Here is a 12,210-nt window from a genome sequence, read left to right as displayed (position 1 = left end):
GCCTGGCTTTTCTGTCTTACTAGGGGATTAAATTGTTTGCAGGTGGCATATGGTAACCATGACTCTTGATGCTGATTTGGGTGAGGCCACTTGCTATCTGGATGGAGGCTTCGATGGCTACCAGGCTGGCCTGCCATTGCGTGTGGGCAATAGCATTTGGGAGCAGGGAACAGAAGTTTGGGTTGGTGTTAGACCACCTACTGATGTGGATGCATTTGGGAGGTCAGATAGTGAAGGAGCGGAATCCAAGATGCATTTAATGGATGTTTTTCTTTGGGGAAGGTGCTTGACTGAAGATGAAATTGTTGTCTTTCATACTGCTATGGGTTCTGCTGAGCTCAGTATGATTGATCTCCAAGAAGATAATTGGCAATGGGCAGATTCTCCTTCCCGGGTCTGTGCCTATATTTACTCCATTTATATAATAGTGATACATTCTAGTTTTCCATATATTCTTCTTAGATCAGAAATTTGCAATATCCAGTAGTTTGTCTTCTTTGTATAATTAGGTGACATTTTTGGTTGACCCTATATACTGATTGCTACTTCATCTGTTCTACTCAGGTTGATGAGTGGGATAGTGATCCTGCAGATGTGGATCTTTATGACAGGGATGATGTGGATTGGGATGGGCAATACTCAAGTGGGCGGAAACGAAGGTCAGATCGTGATGGGTTGGTAGTAGATGTGGATTCTTTTGCCCGAAAGTTGAGGAAACCTAGGATGGAAACACAGGAAGAAATCAATCAGCGGATGCTTTCTGTTGAATTGGCTGTCAAAGAAGCCCTTTCTGCAAGAGGGGAAACACATTTTACTGATCAGGAGTTTCCTCCAAATGGTCGATCTTTATTTGTTGATCCGGAGCACCCCCCTTTAAAATTGCAGGTACATCTCTGATCTATTTGTTTCGTGTCCAATGCATTTAGATATTTTACTCATTTGTGGTGCTTCAGCTTTATGTGCTGTCCTAATCTCAGCCTTCTTAACCTAGGTTGTATCGGAATGGATGAGGCCAACTGAAATAGTGAAAGAGAACAATCTGGATTCTCGTCCTTGTTTATTTTCTGGAGCTGCAAATCCTTCTGATGTCTGTCAGGTTTGCTCTCCTTCAGAACGGGCATGTATTGTTTATTGTTTTTGTGTTTGGGGGGTGGGTTCATGTTTTTTTTTTTTTTTTTTAATGTATTAGAATTCATATTTGAACCGACATAGTTCAATGCTTAATATTTCTTCCAAGTGGCTCACCTCTTCTGTGCACAGGGCCGACTCGGTGATTGTTGGTTTTTGAGTGCTGTTGCTGTTTTGACTGAGGTTTCACAAATATCAGAAGTTATAATTACACCAGAATATAATGAGGAAGGAATCTATACAGTTCGTTTTTGTATTCAGGTAACTAATTCAGTTTAAAAGTTGGAGAACTACAACTTATGCTATCTAATCTGATGATAAAAAAGTGTCTTAAAATCTTACATTATATGTTGAACATGCTTAGATGACTTGTTTTATACTCATGGTAAGCATATGTTAATTAGACTCCTAGAAAGTTGTCTTCATTAGTGGGTTCATCGCGACGAAGAAAAATTATGCATAGTTCTCTAGAGCTGACATATTTATCCTTGTGGCTGTGAGACCTAGTAATATGGTGGTAGTATAAAACCTCATGGAACATGCTACTGAAACGCAATCCAGAGGTCCTTGGCACTTGGTGAGTTTTTAAGGTGGGAACTCTCACTTGAGATTATAAGCTTTGGTTTAGTAACCTCTTGAAATATGCGGTGTATGATTAAGAGTGATGCTAACATAATCCCATTTCTTACCTTATTTTCTCACTCCAAGACACAAAGCAATGGGGCCCACATCAATAAATGCACAAGAGACCCATTCACTTGTGTTTAGGAGTGAGAAAAGGTGGTAAGAAATAGGATTATATGTAGTATTTTTCTGTGATTGATAATCTTTGAAGGTAGTAATTAGGTGGCACTAGGAAAGTCATGCGATGTTCTATAGAACTAGGGAAGTGTGAGGGTGATTTTTATTTCAGAATGTAATATTGGCTTTTAAATGCTCCCCAGAAATTTATGTGATATAATTATCCTTGAAACTATGCAATGCTGTAAACATAGGAAGCTGAAAGCTAAGAATATGGGTCCCATGGCAATCAATAAGCCTTTTTGCTCTCTGTCAAAGTTGACCATTGTAGTGATATAATTGTTCATTCAGTTTTATGCAAGTTTATGTTTCAAGGAGTTACAATCATATTAATAATTTAGGTTTTGGGGCTGCTAGAATGGGCTTAATTATGTATTTTAGGTAAGAATTGGTAGGTTTGTTGGGTTCAAACAAAAGTTTGCCAAGTTGGCTTACTTGGCGTCCAAAGATTACTTGGCATTGGTGACAACCAAGTCTCATTAGACACCCAGTTTCCTTGACTACCAAGCCTTAGTTCTTTATGGGTGGTGAGATGTGGGTAGAATGTAGATATGGTTGCAATATTTGATGTACATTTCTTACCAGTATGGGTATCTATGAACCTCCAAAGCAAAGCAAAAAGTATCTAAGAACCTAAGCATAGTGTGTAAGGTTTTTAAATCAATCTCTTATCTTTTCTGTTTCTTCTACTTTGAGCAATTCTTACCCTTTCTTGAATTGATCGAAAGCTACTACTGTGGCCTAGAAAGCAAAGAGAAAAACCATTTGGATCCCAGCAATCATTGACATCGTGGGGAGTTAGCCTCACTGATGATACAATTTCTAAAATAAAAGTGTCCATTCTATAGACCTTAGACAATTGTCCTTGCCAGTTGCAAACTTCCCTGGTAAGCATGTGAGGTTAATGAATATGCTAATGATATGGACAGGGGGATGCCCTTACATGAAGGGTCTCTCATGAAGAAAAAGACGTAATTAGTGCAATTGACCCAAAAATAAAGGGGTCTATCTACCTTTTTCTCAGTGCTGCTTATCGAAAAGAAGCATGCACATCTGAAAAGTCAAGACCTATGAAGAGAAAGAGGGAGTGATTGCGGAAAGAGAAACACAGTACAAACAATGGCATTAGGGCATTCAAAGGTACAAATATTGGTAGATCAACTCTTTAGATTTGTACGATCAGATGAACGACTTGCTTTGTCAATATGAGCTTTTCATACAAAAACTCCATTTTCCCAAAATCAAAGCAGGAAAAAAAAAAAAAAAAAAAGAAAGAAGAAGAAGAAAAAGAGAGAGAAAGAAATAAAAGGAAAAGAAGAGCAACAGTGAAAAATTGATGTGCTGAAAAATCTCTTCTTCTGACTCCGCTTTGTTGTTCCTTTAGGCCTTGTTTGGCAACTTGGCTTTTTGGCTAAAAAGAGTTAAAAAGCTAAAAAACAAGGCAAAAAGCTACTAAAAAAGTCAAAAAAACCACTACAAAAGCCAGTCATACACACCAGTCATTCATGTGTTTACCGTACAACTAAAAAGATTCATTCCCAAGCACAAATTTTTTTTCCTTTGCTCAAAAAGTCACTAAAAAAGCCTAACGCCAAATGAGGCCATACTTTCTAATTATGATTATTTTTTTTGGTGAATAGTTCTAATTTTTCGATTGGTGTTTTAATGAACAGGCATACTAACCCTTGATTACTCGTGCAGACAGTCATAAGTAGCATACAGCCTACTGTTGTGGGATCTAATACTGCAGTTATAGGGATAAGATAAATTCAAATTCTTTACCTAATGTTTTATTGGTTTACCACTTAGACATAATCGATTAGTATATTAGTTAAAGAGGAAGTAATTGATTGTTGTTATGATTGGCTACTTCACTGAAAGAAGCTGAATGAATTTTTGCTTTTGGTGGTCTTCCATTTTAGGGTGAATGGGTTCCTGTGGTCATTGATGATTGGATTCCATGTGAATCACCTGGTAAGCCTGCATTTGCTACGAGTAGGAAGGGGAATGAACTCTGGGTCTCTATATTGGAGAAGGCATATGCCAAATTGCATGGCTCTTTTGAGGCATTGGAAGGTGGGCTTGTCCAAGATGCTCTTGTGGACCTCACTGGAGGTGCTGGAGAGGAGATTGACATGAGAAGTGCACAGGCCCAGATAGACCTTGCAAGTGGAAGACTATGGTCTCAATTGTTGCGCTTCAAACAAGAGGGATTTCTACTAGGTGCTGGGAGTCCTTCAGGTTCAGATGTTCATATTTCTTCCAGTGGGATTGTGCAAGGGCATGCTTACTCTTTATTGCAGGTGTGTCACCTTTTGTCTTGAGCATTTCTTTGACTCTAAAGAATTTTGCATGAAGTGCTCATTCCTCTTTTCCAATTCTTGTTCAGGTAAGAGAAGTAGATGGCCACAAACTTGTTCAAATTCGAAATCCATGGGCAAATGAAGTAGAGTGGAATGGCCCTTGGTCTGATTCATCACCTGAATGGACTGATAGGATGAGGCACAAGCTCAAGCATGTCCCACAGGTAATCATTGTGCTTGCCATATACAAGTAGGGCTGCAATCGAGCCAAGCCGAGTTCAGTTTTCAAGTGTTCAAGCTCGGCTCTGTCAAATTTAAGAATGTTCAGGCTCGGCTTCAACTCGAATCGAGCTACCCTAACTAAGCTCGAGCTCGGCTCGTTGAATTTTAGTTAAGCTTGAGCTCGACTCGAGATAGCTCGAATCTATTAAAATATTACAGCTGCTGCTCGGATTAACAAGTCTAAGAGAGATACATTCAGGCACATCCACACTTAATAGAAGAATCATTGTAGTCATTTTCTTCTTGTGGAGCGATGTGGGACAAGGAAACCGAATAAACAAATAACCTGTGCAACCCACTAAGCGGTTTCAGTCACACATGTTAGTTCTTGAGATGGCATGTGTGTATACATTGTAGAGGCTTCAATATCTATTGTAGATAGTGACTTTTTCCAGTTAATCACTATTAAAAAGACCATCTGAAAAAATTTAATCACTATACTAAAGGACCCATGCAAAATATATAAGTTTTATACACTAATAAAGTTTTAGATGATTCAATCTCTTGTATTCTCGACAACAAAGAAAAATCCCCTTGTTTGCACAATACTTCTTGTTCCACACCGACTGCATAAGGATGCATTAGGCATCCAGTTCTCTATAAAGGTTGGTAGCAATATATGAGAGTCAAATATATTTAACAAAAATATAAAGTAAAAAACATATACGTATACATATATATATTTCCATAATGTAATATTAATATTAATAATTTCATTAATTAATCTAAACGAGTCGAGCCTAATCAAGTCAAGCTTGCCTCAAATTGAGCCTGGCTCGTTAACTTATCGAGCTTGTTTGTTAGGCTCGAGCTCGGTTTATTTAGTAAATAAACGAGTTTGAACGACCTGTAACCGAGCCAAGTCTCGAACTGTTCATGAACAACTCAATTCGTTTGCAGCCCTAGGTACAAGTGCTCACTGTTAATTATTTTCTTTTTCTTTTTTTCCCGTTGTATTTTTGGGATATTTTGCTTACATATTTGGTTGATATTTCATTAATCTGATTTTCATTTGCTTCATGCCTAACTGTTTTGTTGGTCAGGCAAAAGATGGTATTTTCTGGATGTCTTGGCAAGACTTCCAGATTCACTTCCGGTCAATATATGTTTGTCGCGTCTACCCCTTGGAGATGCGTTATTCTGTTCATGGCCAATGGCGAGGTTATAGTGCTGGTGGCTGCCAAGATTATGATACATGGCATCAGAACCCACAGTTCAAAATCAGGGCAACTGGGGCTGATGCATCATTTCCAATTCATGTATTCATCACCTTAACTCAGGTATATATCGCAATATGCCTTCCAGCAGATTATATTCATTAACTATTGTTGACTGGAAAACACACTTGTCTGACTTTAAATATTTTAGGGCGTGAGCTTCTCGAGGACTTCCGCTGGTTTCAGGAATTACCAATCCAGTCATGACTCAATGATGTTCTACATTGGGATGAGGATACTCCGGACTCGTGGTCGTCGAGCTGCTTACAATATTTATATGCATGAATCAGTAGGTGGGACAGACTATGTCAATTCTCGAGAAATATCATGTGAAATGGTTCTAGATCCTGATCCAAAAGGTTACACAATAGTGCCTACTACTATCCACCCTGGAGAAGAAGCACCATTTGTTCTTTCTGTGTTCACCAAAGCATCTATAACTCTTGAAGTTTTATAATGCACAGTGATTGCTCATCAGTTGGTTTTGTTTTCATTTGGCTCGATGCACATCTGCCAAATTTTGGATTGCTTGGGTTTTGCGTGGATCATCAGTGCCTGCAATCAGGTTGAATGAATTCCAATGGGTTGAAAGAGCATCATGGTAATTTTCTAACATGAAGCCTTCTTTACATCCAATTGACATTTATGCTCCGTTTGTTTTTCTGGAAAACATTTTCCACATTTTCTAGCATTTGGTACAACAGAGAACGAAAGTCAACAAAAAAAATTTTCCATGATCAACGGAAAGCAAGCTTATTTAGGCGTAAAATATTTTTCACTTTTGAAAGGTGGAAAACGCTTCCTAGACTAAAGTCAACTCGACAACACCACCACTTCCTTCACAACCCCACCACCACCACTAAATATAACCACAAGCGCATTAGTTTCACGTTGCAACCAAGCCTAGGAAAAGTATTTTTGTGGAAAATGTTTTCCCTAATTTTTTTTGTTTTGAAGGAAAATATTTTCCACCGAAATAAACGTAGCGTTAGCCTGTTTTGGGTTATGATCTTGTTTGCTCTATGTTATAGATGCTTAGTTTGCTTTGTCAAGTGGTAAAAATGGCCTTGCATCTAAGCAATATCGCCCTAGTATTTCAGATATACAAGTTTTCTTAAATTTGTTTTGCTGGAGGCTTGTTTGTCTCTACCTATGTTACCAGAAAACGCTAATACCCTAGTGATTTACGTATTGGTATGCACGTTCCGAAACATGGTACACTTTTGTTCCAAAACAGTAAATTTAGTGATCCGAAGCGATCCCAAAAGTTTTTTCCAATATATTTCTTTAAATGTTACCTAGGAGAAAAAAAATCAAATATATGAACTAAAATCTAAGGTGAGTAAAGTTTTGACAAGACAAATAAAAAAATGGGTCATAATTTTCATAGAAATGATTTGCTACGTGAATTTTTTTTTGACACCTAATAGTTAAAAGAAAATTACTCTAAAAATATTTTAAATTCTTAAGTATAAAGAAAATTACTCTAAAAATATTTTAAATTCTTAAGTATAACATATATGTATACTTTTATTGTACCATATTTTAGAGCATATAACGTATCACGTTCCCGTTCTCGTTCCATGTACTGGAACGATCCTTAGTTGCAGGAATCGTGGTAACAGGTCACGAATCTTCGTAAGAAACGCGATTCCGCGTTTCTTAGAAAGAAACGTGTAGGAATCGCATTTCTGTAGATAGAGAAACGCGATCCTGTCCAAGATGGGAACGTTGGTGAAGAAGAACCAAAACCCCAGCTTGTTGGTCAACAAAGAGAGAGGAGAAAGAAGGTGAAGAAGAACCTGGTTGTGTCTGGTATGTCCTTTGCTTCGTTTTTCTTCTTCTTTCATCACTTCGAAGGTTGTCTCTCTCTCTCTCTGTTTTTTGTCAGTTCGTCTCTCTCTCTCTGTGTTTTTCGTCTGTCGAGTTCGTCTCTCTCTGTGGCAGATCGTCTCTCTCTCTCTCTCTCTCTCGCAGATCGTCTCTCTCGTAGATCCTCTCCTTGCTGATCGCCATCGTCATCGTCTCTGCCTTCGTCTCCTCTGCCTTCTCTCCTCTGCCTTCGTCTCTGTTCTTCCCGATATATACGTATATATCTGATCAAAAAAAAAATGTAAGTAATATATATAAGATAAAACATATAAATATATATATTTAAAAAATAAAAAAATATTAATACATTATTATATATCATTAATACATTAATACATTAATATATTTAAAGATAAAATCTTTAAATAAATATATATATTTAAAAAATAAAAAAATAAAAAACATTAATACATTATTATTTAATATATATCATATATATACATATAAATATATAATAAAAAAAATAAAAATATTAATATATATAATCTTTATAATATATTTACATAAAAAAAAATATTAACACATGCAAATATAACATATATATATATGAGTGTATAGTATACATATTAATAAAAAAAACACACACATATATGTAAAATAAAATAAAAATAAATTACCAATAACACATTATTTAAAAAATATAATAAATAAATAAAATAATTAATGTGTATTAAAATAAAAATATTTATAATGTGTATTAAAATATATATATATATGTATATATTACCGCTTCCCGAGACGCGCCCAACCTAAGAAACTTCTATTGGCTCACGCTTCCATGCTCCCGCTCCCGCTCCTGCTCCCTCCCCCGCCCCCTCTTTGTGCAACTAAGAAACGATCCATGTTCTAGGTAGCATAGGTCTCTACCATTCTTTTTAGTTTTCTCTGAAGGAAGGCAAAGGTCTTTGAGTGAACAGACCAAAAGAAACTAAACAAAAAACACACGCAAAAAAGAAAAAATATAATAATAATAAAATAAAACTACACAAAATAAAAAACTGACAAGGCTGTCTAACAACGAAATGATTATCATGCATGCGAGGGCCATTTGTATAGATTGAAAGTTTTGGAGTTCCATGGTGACATGGTCCAAGAATGTAATTGTATTATTGCATGGTATTTTATGGCTTTTCTTTAATCAGCTAAATTTTGTGCATGGACATCTTCATCTGGTCTTCTTTTCTTTTTTTTTTAAGAGACGGTTCATCTTTTTATTTGGGGTATGGGTAAGTATTTAGTTCTGATAGATAGATTTGAGTATTGGTTCAGTGGTAAAACCTTGGCCTAATAACCTTGAAGTTATGGGTTCAAGTCACGGGACAACCACTTTGTGTACTATGCTAAAGGTTAGGTGTGTACCTAATCTTTCCCCTCCCAAACACACATTAATGTGTACTAATTGGGCGTTGTTTTTAGATAGATTTGAGCATTTCCTAGTCAAATTGTCAATATCATCGAAGTTTGATATTCTTTGTGGTTAGAACATATGTTTTTTTAAATACTACAATTCGCAGCAATGACTACAAATTAATCCAGTAAACATGTGTCCAGTGAGTGCTGCATGTGTCTTTCAGTCGCATTTGTTTTGTTGTAGGACCTATGGCATTAACTTAATCACATTCAAGATATTAAATTTGTTGATAAAGCCAGCTTCGACCTAGAAAAGGGAAAACAATTACAAAGAAAAAATCTTTTTTGTTTATTCCTACATATTGAAGATCCGGACGACTCCCTGAAGTTCATATGGCTTAAGGAATGACAGGAGGAGGCATAAAAAAATGGGAATAAACCTGTGATGAAATTGAATTGGAAAACATGTCAACCCCAAGGGGTTGGCCGAGTGGTAAAGACTTGAGGATAAGGTCCAAGGTTTCGAGCTAGAGTCACCCAGGGGGTCACTAGAGATTTACCCGGTCATTAACTTCAGGGTCCTGAGATTAGTCAAGGTGCGCAAGTTGACCCGGACACCCAGTTATCAAAAAAAGAAAATTGGAAAACACGTCCAACAGTTGCTCTTTTTGTCTTAATTTTTTCCCTCGTCCCTTCTTATATAATAATTTGTTGAAAAGCTCAAAGGTTAATCTCTCTCTTCTCTACACTAGAATTACTAGCTCATGCGCAAGTTGTTTTCTGCTCATTTTTCTCCTCAATTGGCACCAGGCTTTGGAAGATGCATTTTCCACTGTGGTAGATCATGCTGCTCAAAATTTCTCGTCTTTTGTTTATGCATTAGACACTTCATCTGGTTATAGTGTACACCAAGGAAGTTCATCTTCAGGTTTATGTGTAACAGATTATAAGTTATAGTTAACAATGCTTGTGATTTTTTATTTTATTTATTTATGTATTTTTAAAGTCCCCATACCCATCGAAATAATTACCTTAGATGATTATATGATAATTTTTATTAGAAATTAAGAGAGCAAGTTCAAGTAATACTTGACGTACACCAAGCCAGAGGCCACGATCTCAATTCTTGGCCAGACATTTTCAGATCCATAAGATTTTCACTCTCTGAAGTGTTTGGTACCGAATATTTCTTTAAAAACCTCTCTGCTTCTCTTTTCAGATAGACCAGAAGTGACATCTTTAGAGGGACATCTTCTCTGCATTGTTTTCTTTCTTGTTGTCTTTGTAGTTCATATTTTTACTCGTTAACTATAATAACAAAATTTCTTTGTTGCTGATCCATAAAAATAACTAAATAAAAACAAATTGCTGAAAATTTTGAGGTAAAACTTTTTCTTACTTCGTTAACACAGGATGCCGAAAAAGTGTTTTAGACTGCTGGTAAGTACTGGGCCTGAGCCCTGGGGTTGACCTGCAGTTTTTACAATACTATTTTTGAAGTGTATCTCAGCATAAAATAATGCATCATTATTAGTTTGAATCTGGTGCATAGCTACACCATTGCTTTGTTTATCTGATGTATTCCTTTAATTTACTAAATGGTTATGACAGTTTTCTCCATGCTTTTTTCACTATAATTACCATCTAGGTAGCTCAGCCTTTCGTTCTTTTTGCATTTGTTATGTAAATGCTGTAGAAGCAACTCTGCTGGTGGGAAACCACCATGCTTACAACCACCTTTGGAACATCACTTCCCAAAATAGTGGATGTACAAAGTTCTACCTATGCCAAGATGGCAATTTTTCAACAAATCATTTTTGACGCAAAACCCAAATGCATAGCTGTCCTACCTAGAAAAAGATTGAAATGCTTGAAGGACTGATATGAAGCTTATTTTTGCAGGGTTGCAATGTAATGCTGATTGGAGTTGCAAGGATAGCCTATGGGTTTCAGTTATTCATATCAGCTGTTGTGCCTCTCTATTTTTTGAATCTCATTCAAGCTCAGCGCATGTCAGATCAGATACCATTCCTCAATGAGCTGGAATGTATTGTTTTTTTTTAATCTATGCAGAGGTATGATTGCATGGATATGATTTTTGCTGAAATCTTGAGGTTATCTGAGCATTATGATCTGTTTTGGTCATTTGCTTCTTCTACCAGCGTTGAGGACGGGTTCTCGGATGTAAACACTGTAAATGAGTAGGGTCATGCTGTATGAATGACTATAGGATGGATGTGATCATGTAAATTGACAGAGGTGAAAAGAAATAGGTTAAAAAAAACAAAAAAAAGAGATAGGAAAATAATTAGATGTATACCTCCTTATCAAGGGAAAGAAAGGAAATCATTGTGGCTGGAATTTGGCGTTATGTTTTCGGCTGCAGTTTTGAAGTGCTCTAATTGATGAAAGCGTTTGTTCTTTCTTTGTCCAATATTAAACCTTTCTTGTATTGTTTTTTTAAATCGATCATTTGTTCTCTCTCTCTCTCTCTCTCTCTCTCTCTCTCTCTCTCTATGCTCTCAATTGAAGAGGAAAGGGGAAGCCACCAAACCTTACCCAGGTGATTGTCTGCCGCAATTTAATATTAACAAATGCTATGCTGATCAAAATTTGAGTAGTCTGATTTGTCACCATTTCATTGGTTTAATGAGTCCTGTCATTGAACTAATTTTTATTTTTTATTTTTTTGAATTTTTCAAACTATTAGTGTACCAAAGAAAATACGTATGATTGTAGAGGTCAAAGTCAAATAAATGAAAAACAAGGGATAATTGGCCATAAATTCACTATTCAAGTGGGATAAGGCATTAAAATAAATAAAAAAATAAAAATAAAGTGGGAACAGTTCATGAACTAAAAATCAGTTATATTAATGGGAAATAACAACTCAGCGTATCTGTAAAAAAAATTAAATTAAGGATAAATTTTATAAATTTTAATAATTAAATTCATAAAGTTTTTCATGTTTCAGTAATTACTTTTGAAAGATAAAACTGATTCCTTTATAAATGAATAAAAGTAAAAGCAATATGCAGAAAATACAAAAATAAAAATAAAAACAAAAAAAAAAATTAAAAAAAAAAGATCCAAAGGGCCAAACAAAAATCTAACAAGAACTACAAATAAAAAAGTTGTCAAAAAAATCAGCTACTGTATTGGGAAATTTACCAATTTTATCACAGATGTGGTTTGAAAAGAATACTTACAATAGTAAGGGATGATTGAGAAAAAAGTTGTGAGTGTTGAAAATTTAA

At 35.9% G+C, this 12,210-nt stretch overlaps 1 protein-coding gene across 2 annotated transcripts in view; it reads left to right on the top strand.

Moving 5' to 3' along the window:
• LOC114291563 (calpain-type cysteine protease DEK1) overlaps positions 1-11,438 on the top strand; it is a 42,093-nt gene extending 30,655 nt beyond the window's left edge. For both annotated transcript variants that reach the window (XM_082910781.1, XM_082910782.1), the window contains exons 24-32: positions 43-394; positions 565-885; positions 992-1,096; positions 1,261-1,389; positions 3,852-4,232; positions 4,319-4,456; positions 5,558-5,794; positions 5,883-6,332; positions 10,856-11,438. In XM_082910781.1, coding sequence (XP_082766907.1) covers positions 43-394; positions 565-885; positions 992-1,096; positions 1,261-1,389; positions 3,852-4,232; positions 4,319-4,456; positions 5,558-5,794; positions 5,883-6,188 — 1,969 coding nt within the window. In that variant the 3' untranslated portion in view covers positions 6,189-6,332; positions 10,856-11,438. The remainder of the gene's footprint in view (positions 1-42; positions 395-564; positions 886-991; positions 1,097-1,260; positions 1,390-3,851; positions 4,233-4,318; positions 4,457-5,557; positions 5,795-5,882; positions 6,333-10,855) is intronic.
• Positions 11,439-12,210: the final 772 nt, after the last annotated feature.

The sequence above is a fragment of the Camellia sinensis genome, unplaced genomic scaffold (genome assembly GCF_055761805.1).
Source record: "Camellia sinensis isolate YWXY unplaced genomic scaffold, ASM5576180v1 Unanchor1, whole genome shotgun sequence".
NCBI classification, from domain to species: domain Eukaryota; kingdom Viridiplantae; phylum Streptophyta; class Magnoliopsida; order Ericales; family Theaceae; genus Camellia; species Camellia sinensis.
Note: the sequence above shows the minus strand (reverse complement) of the source record. Positions and strands in the feature narration are given on the sequence as shown.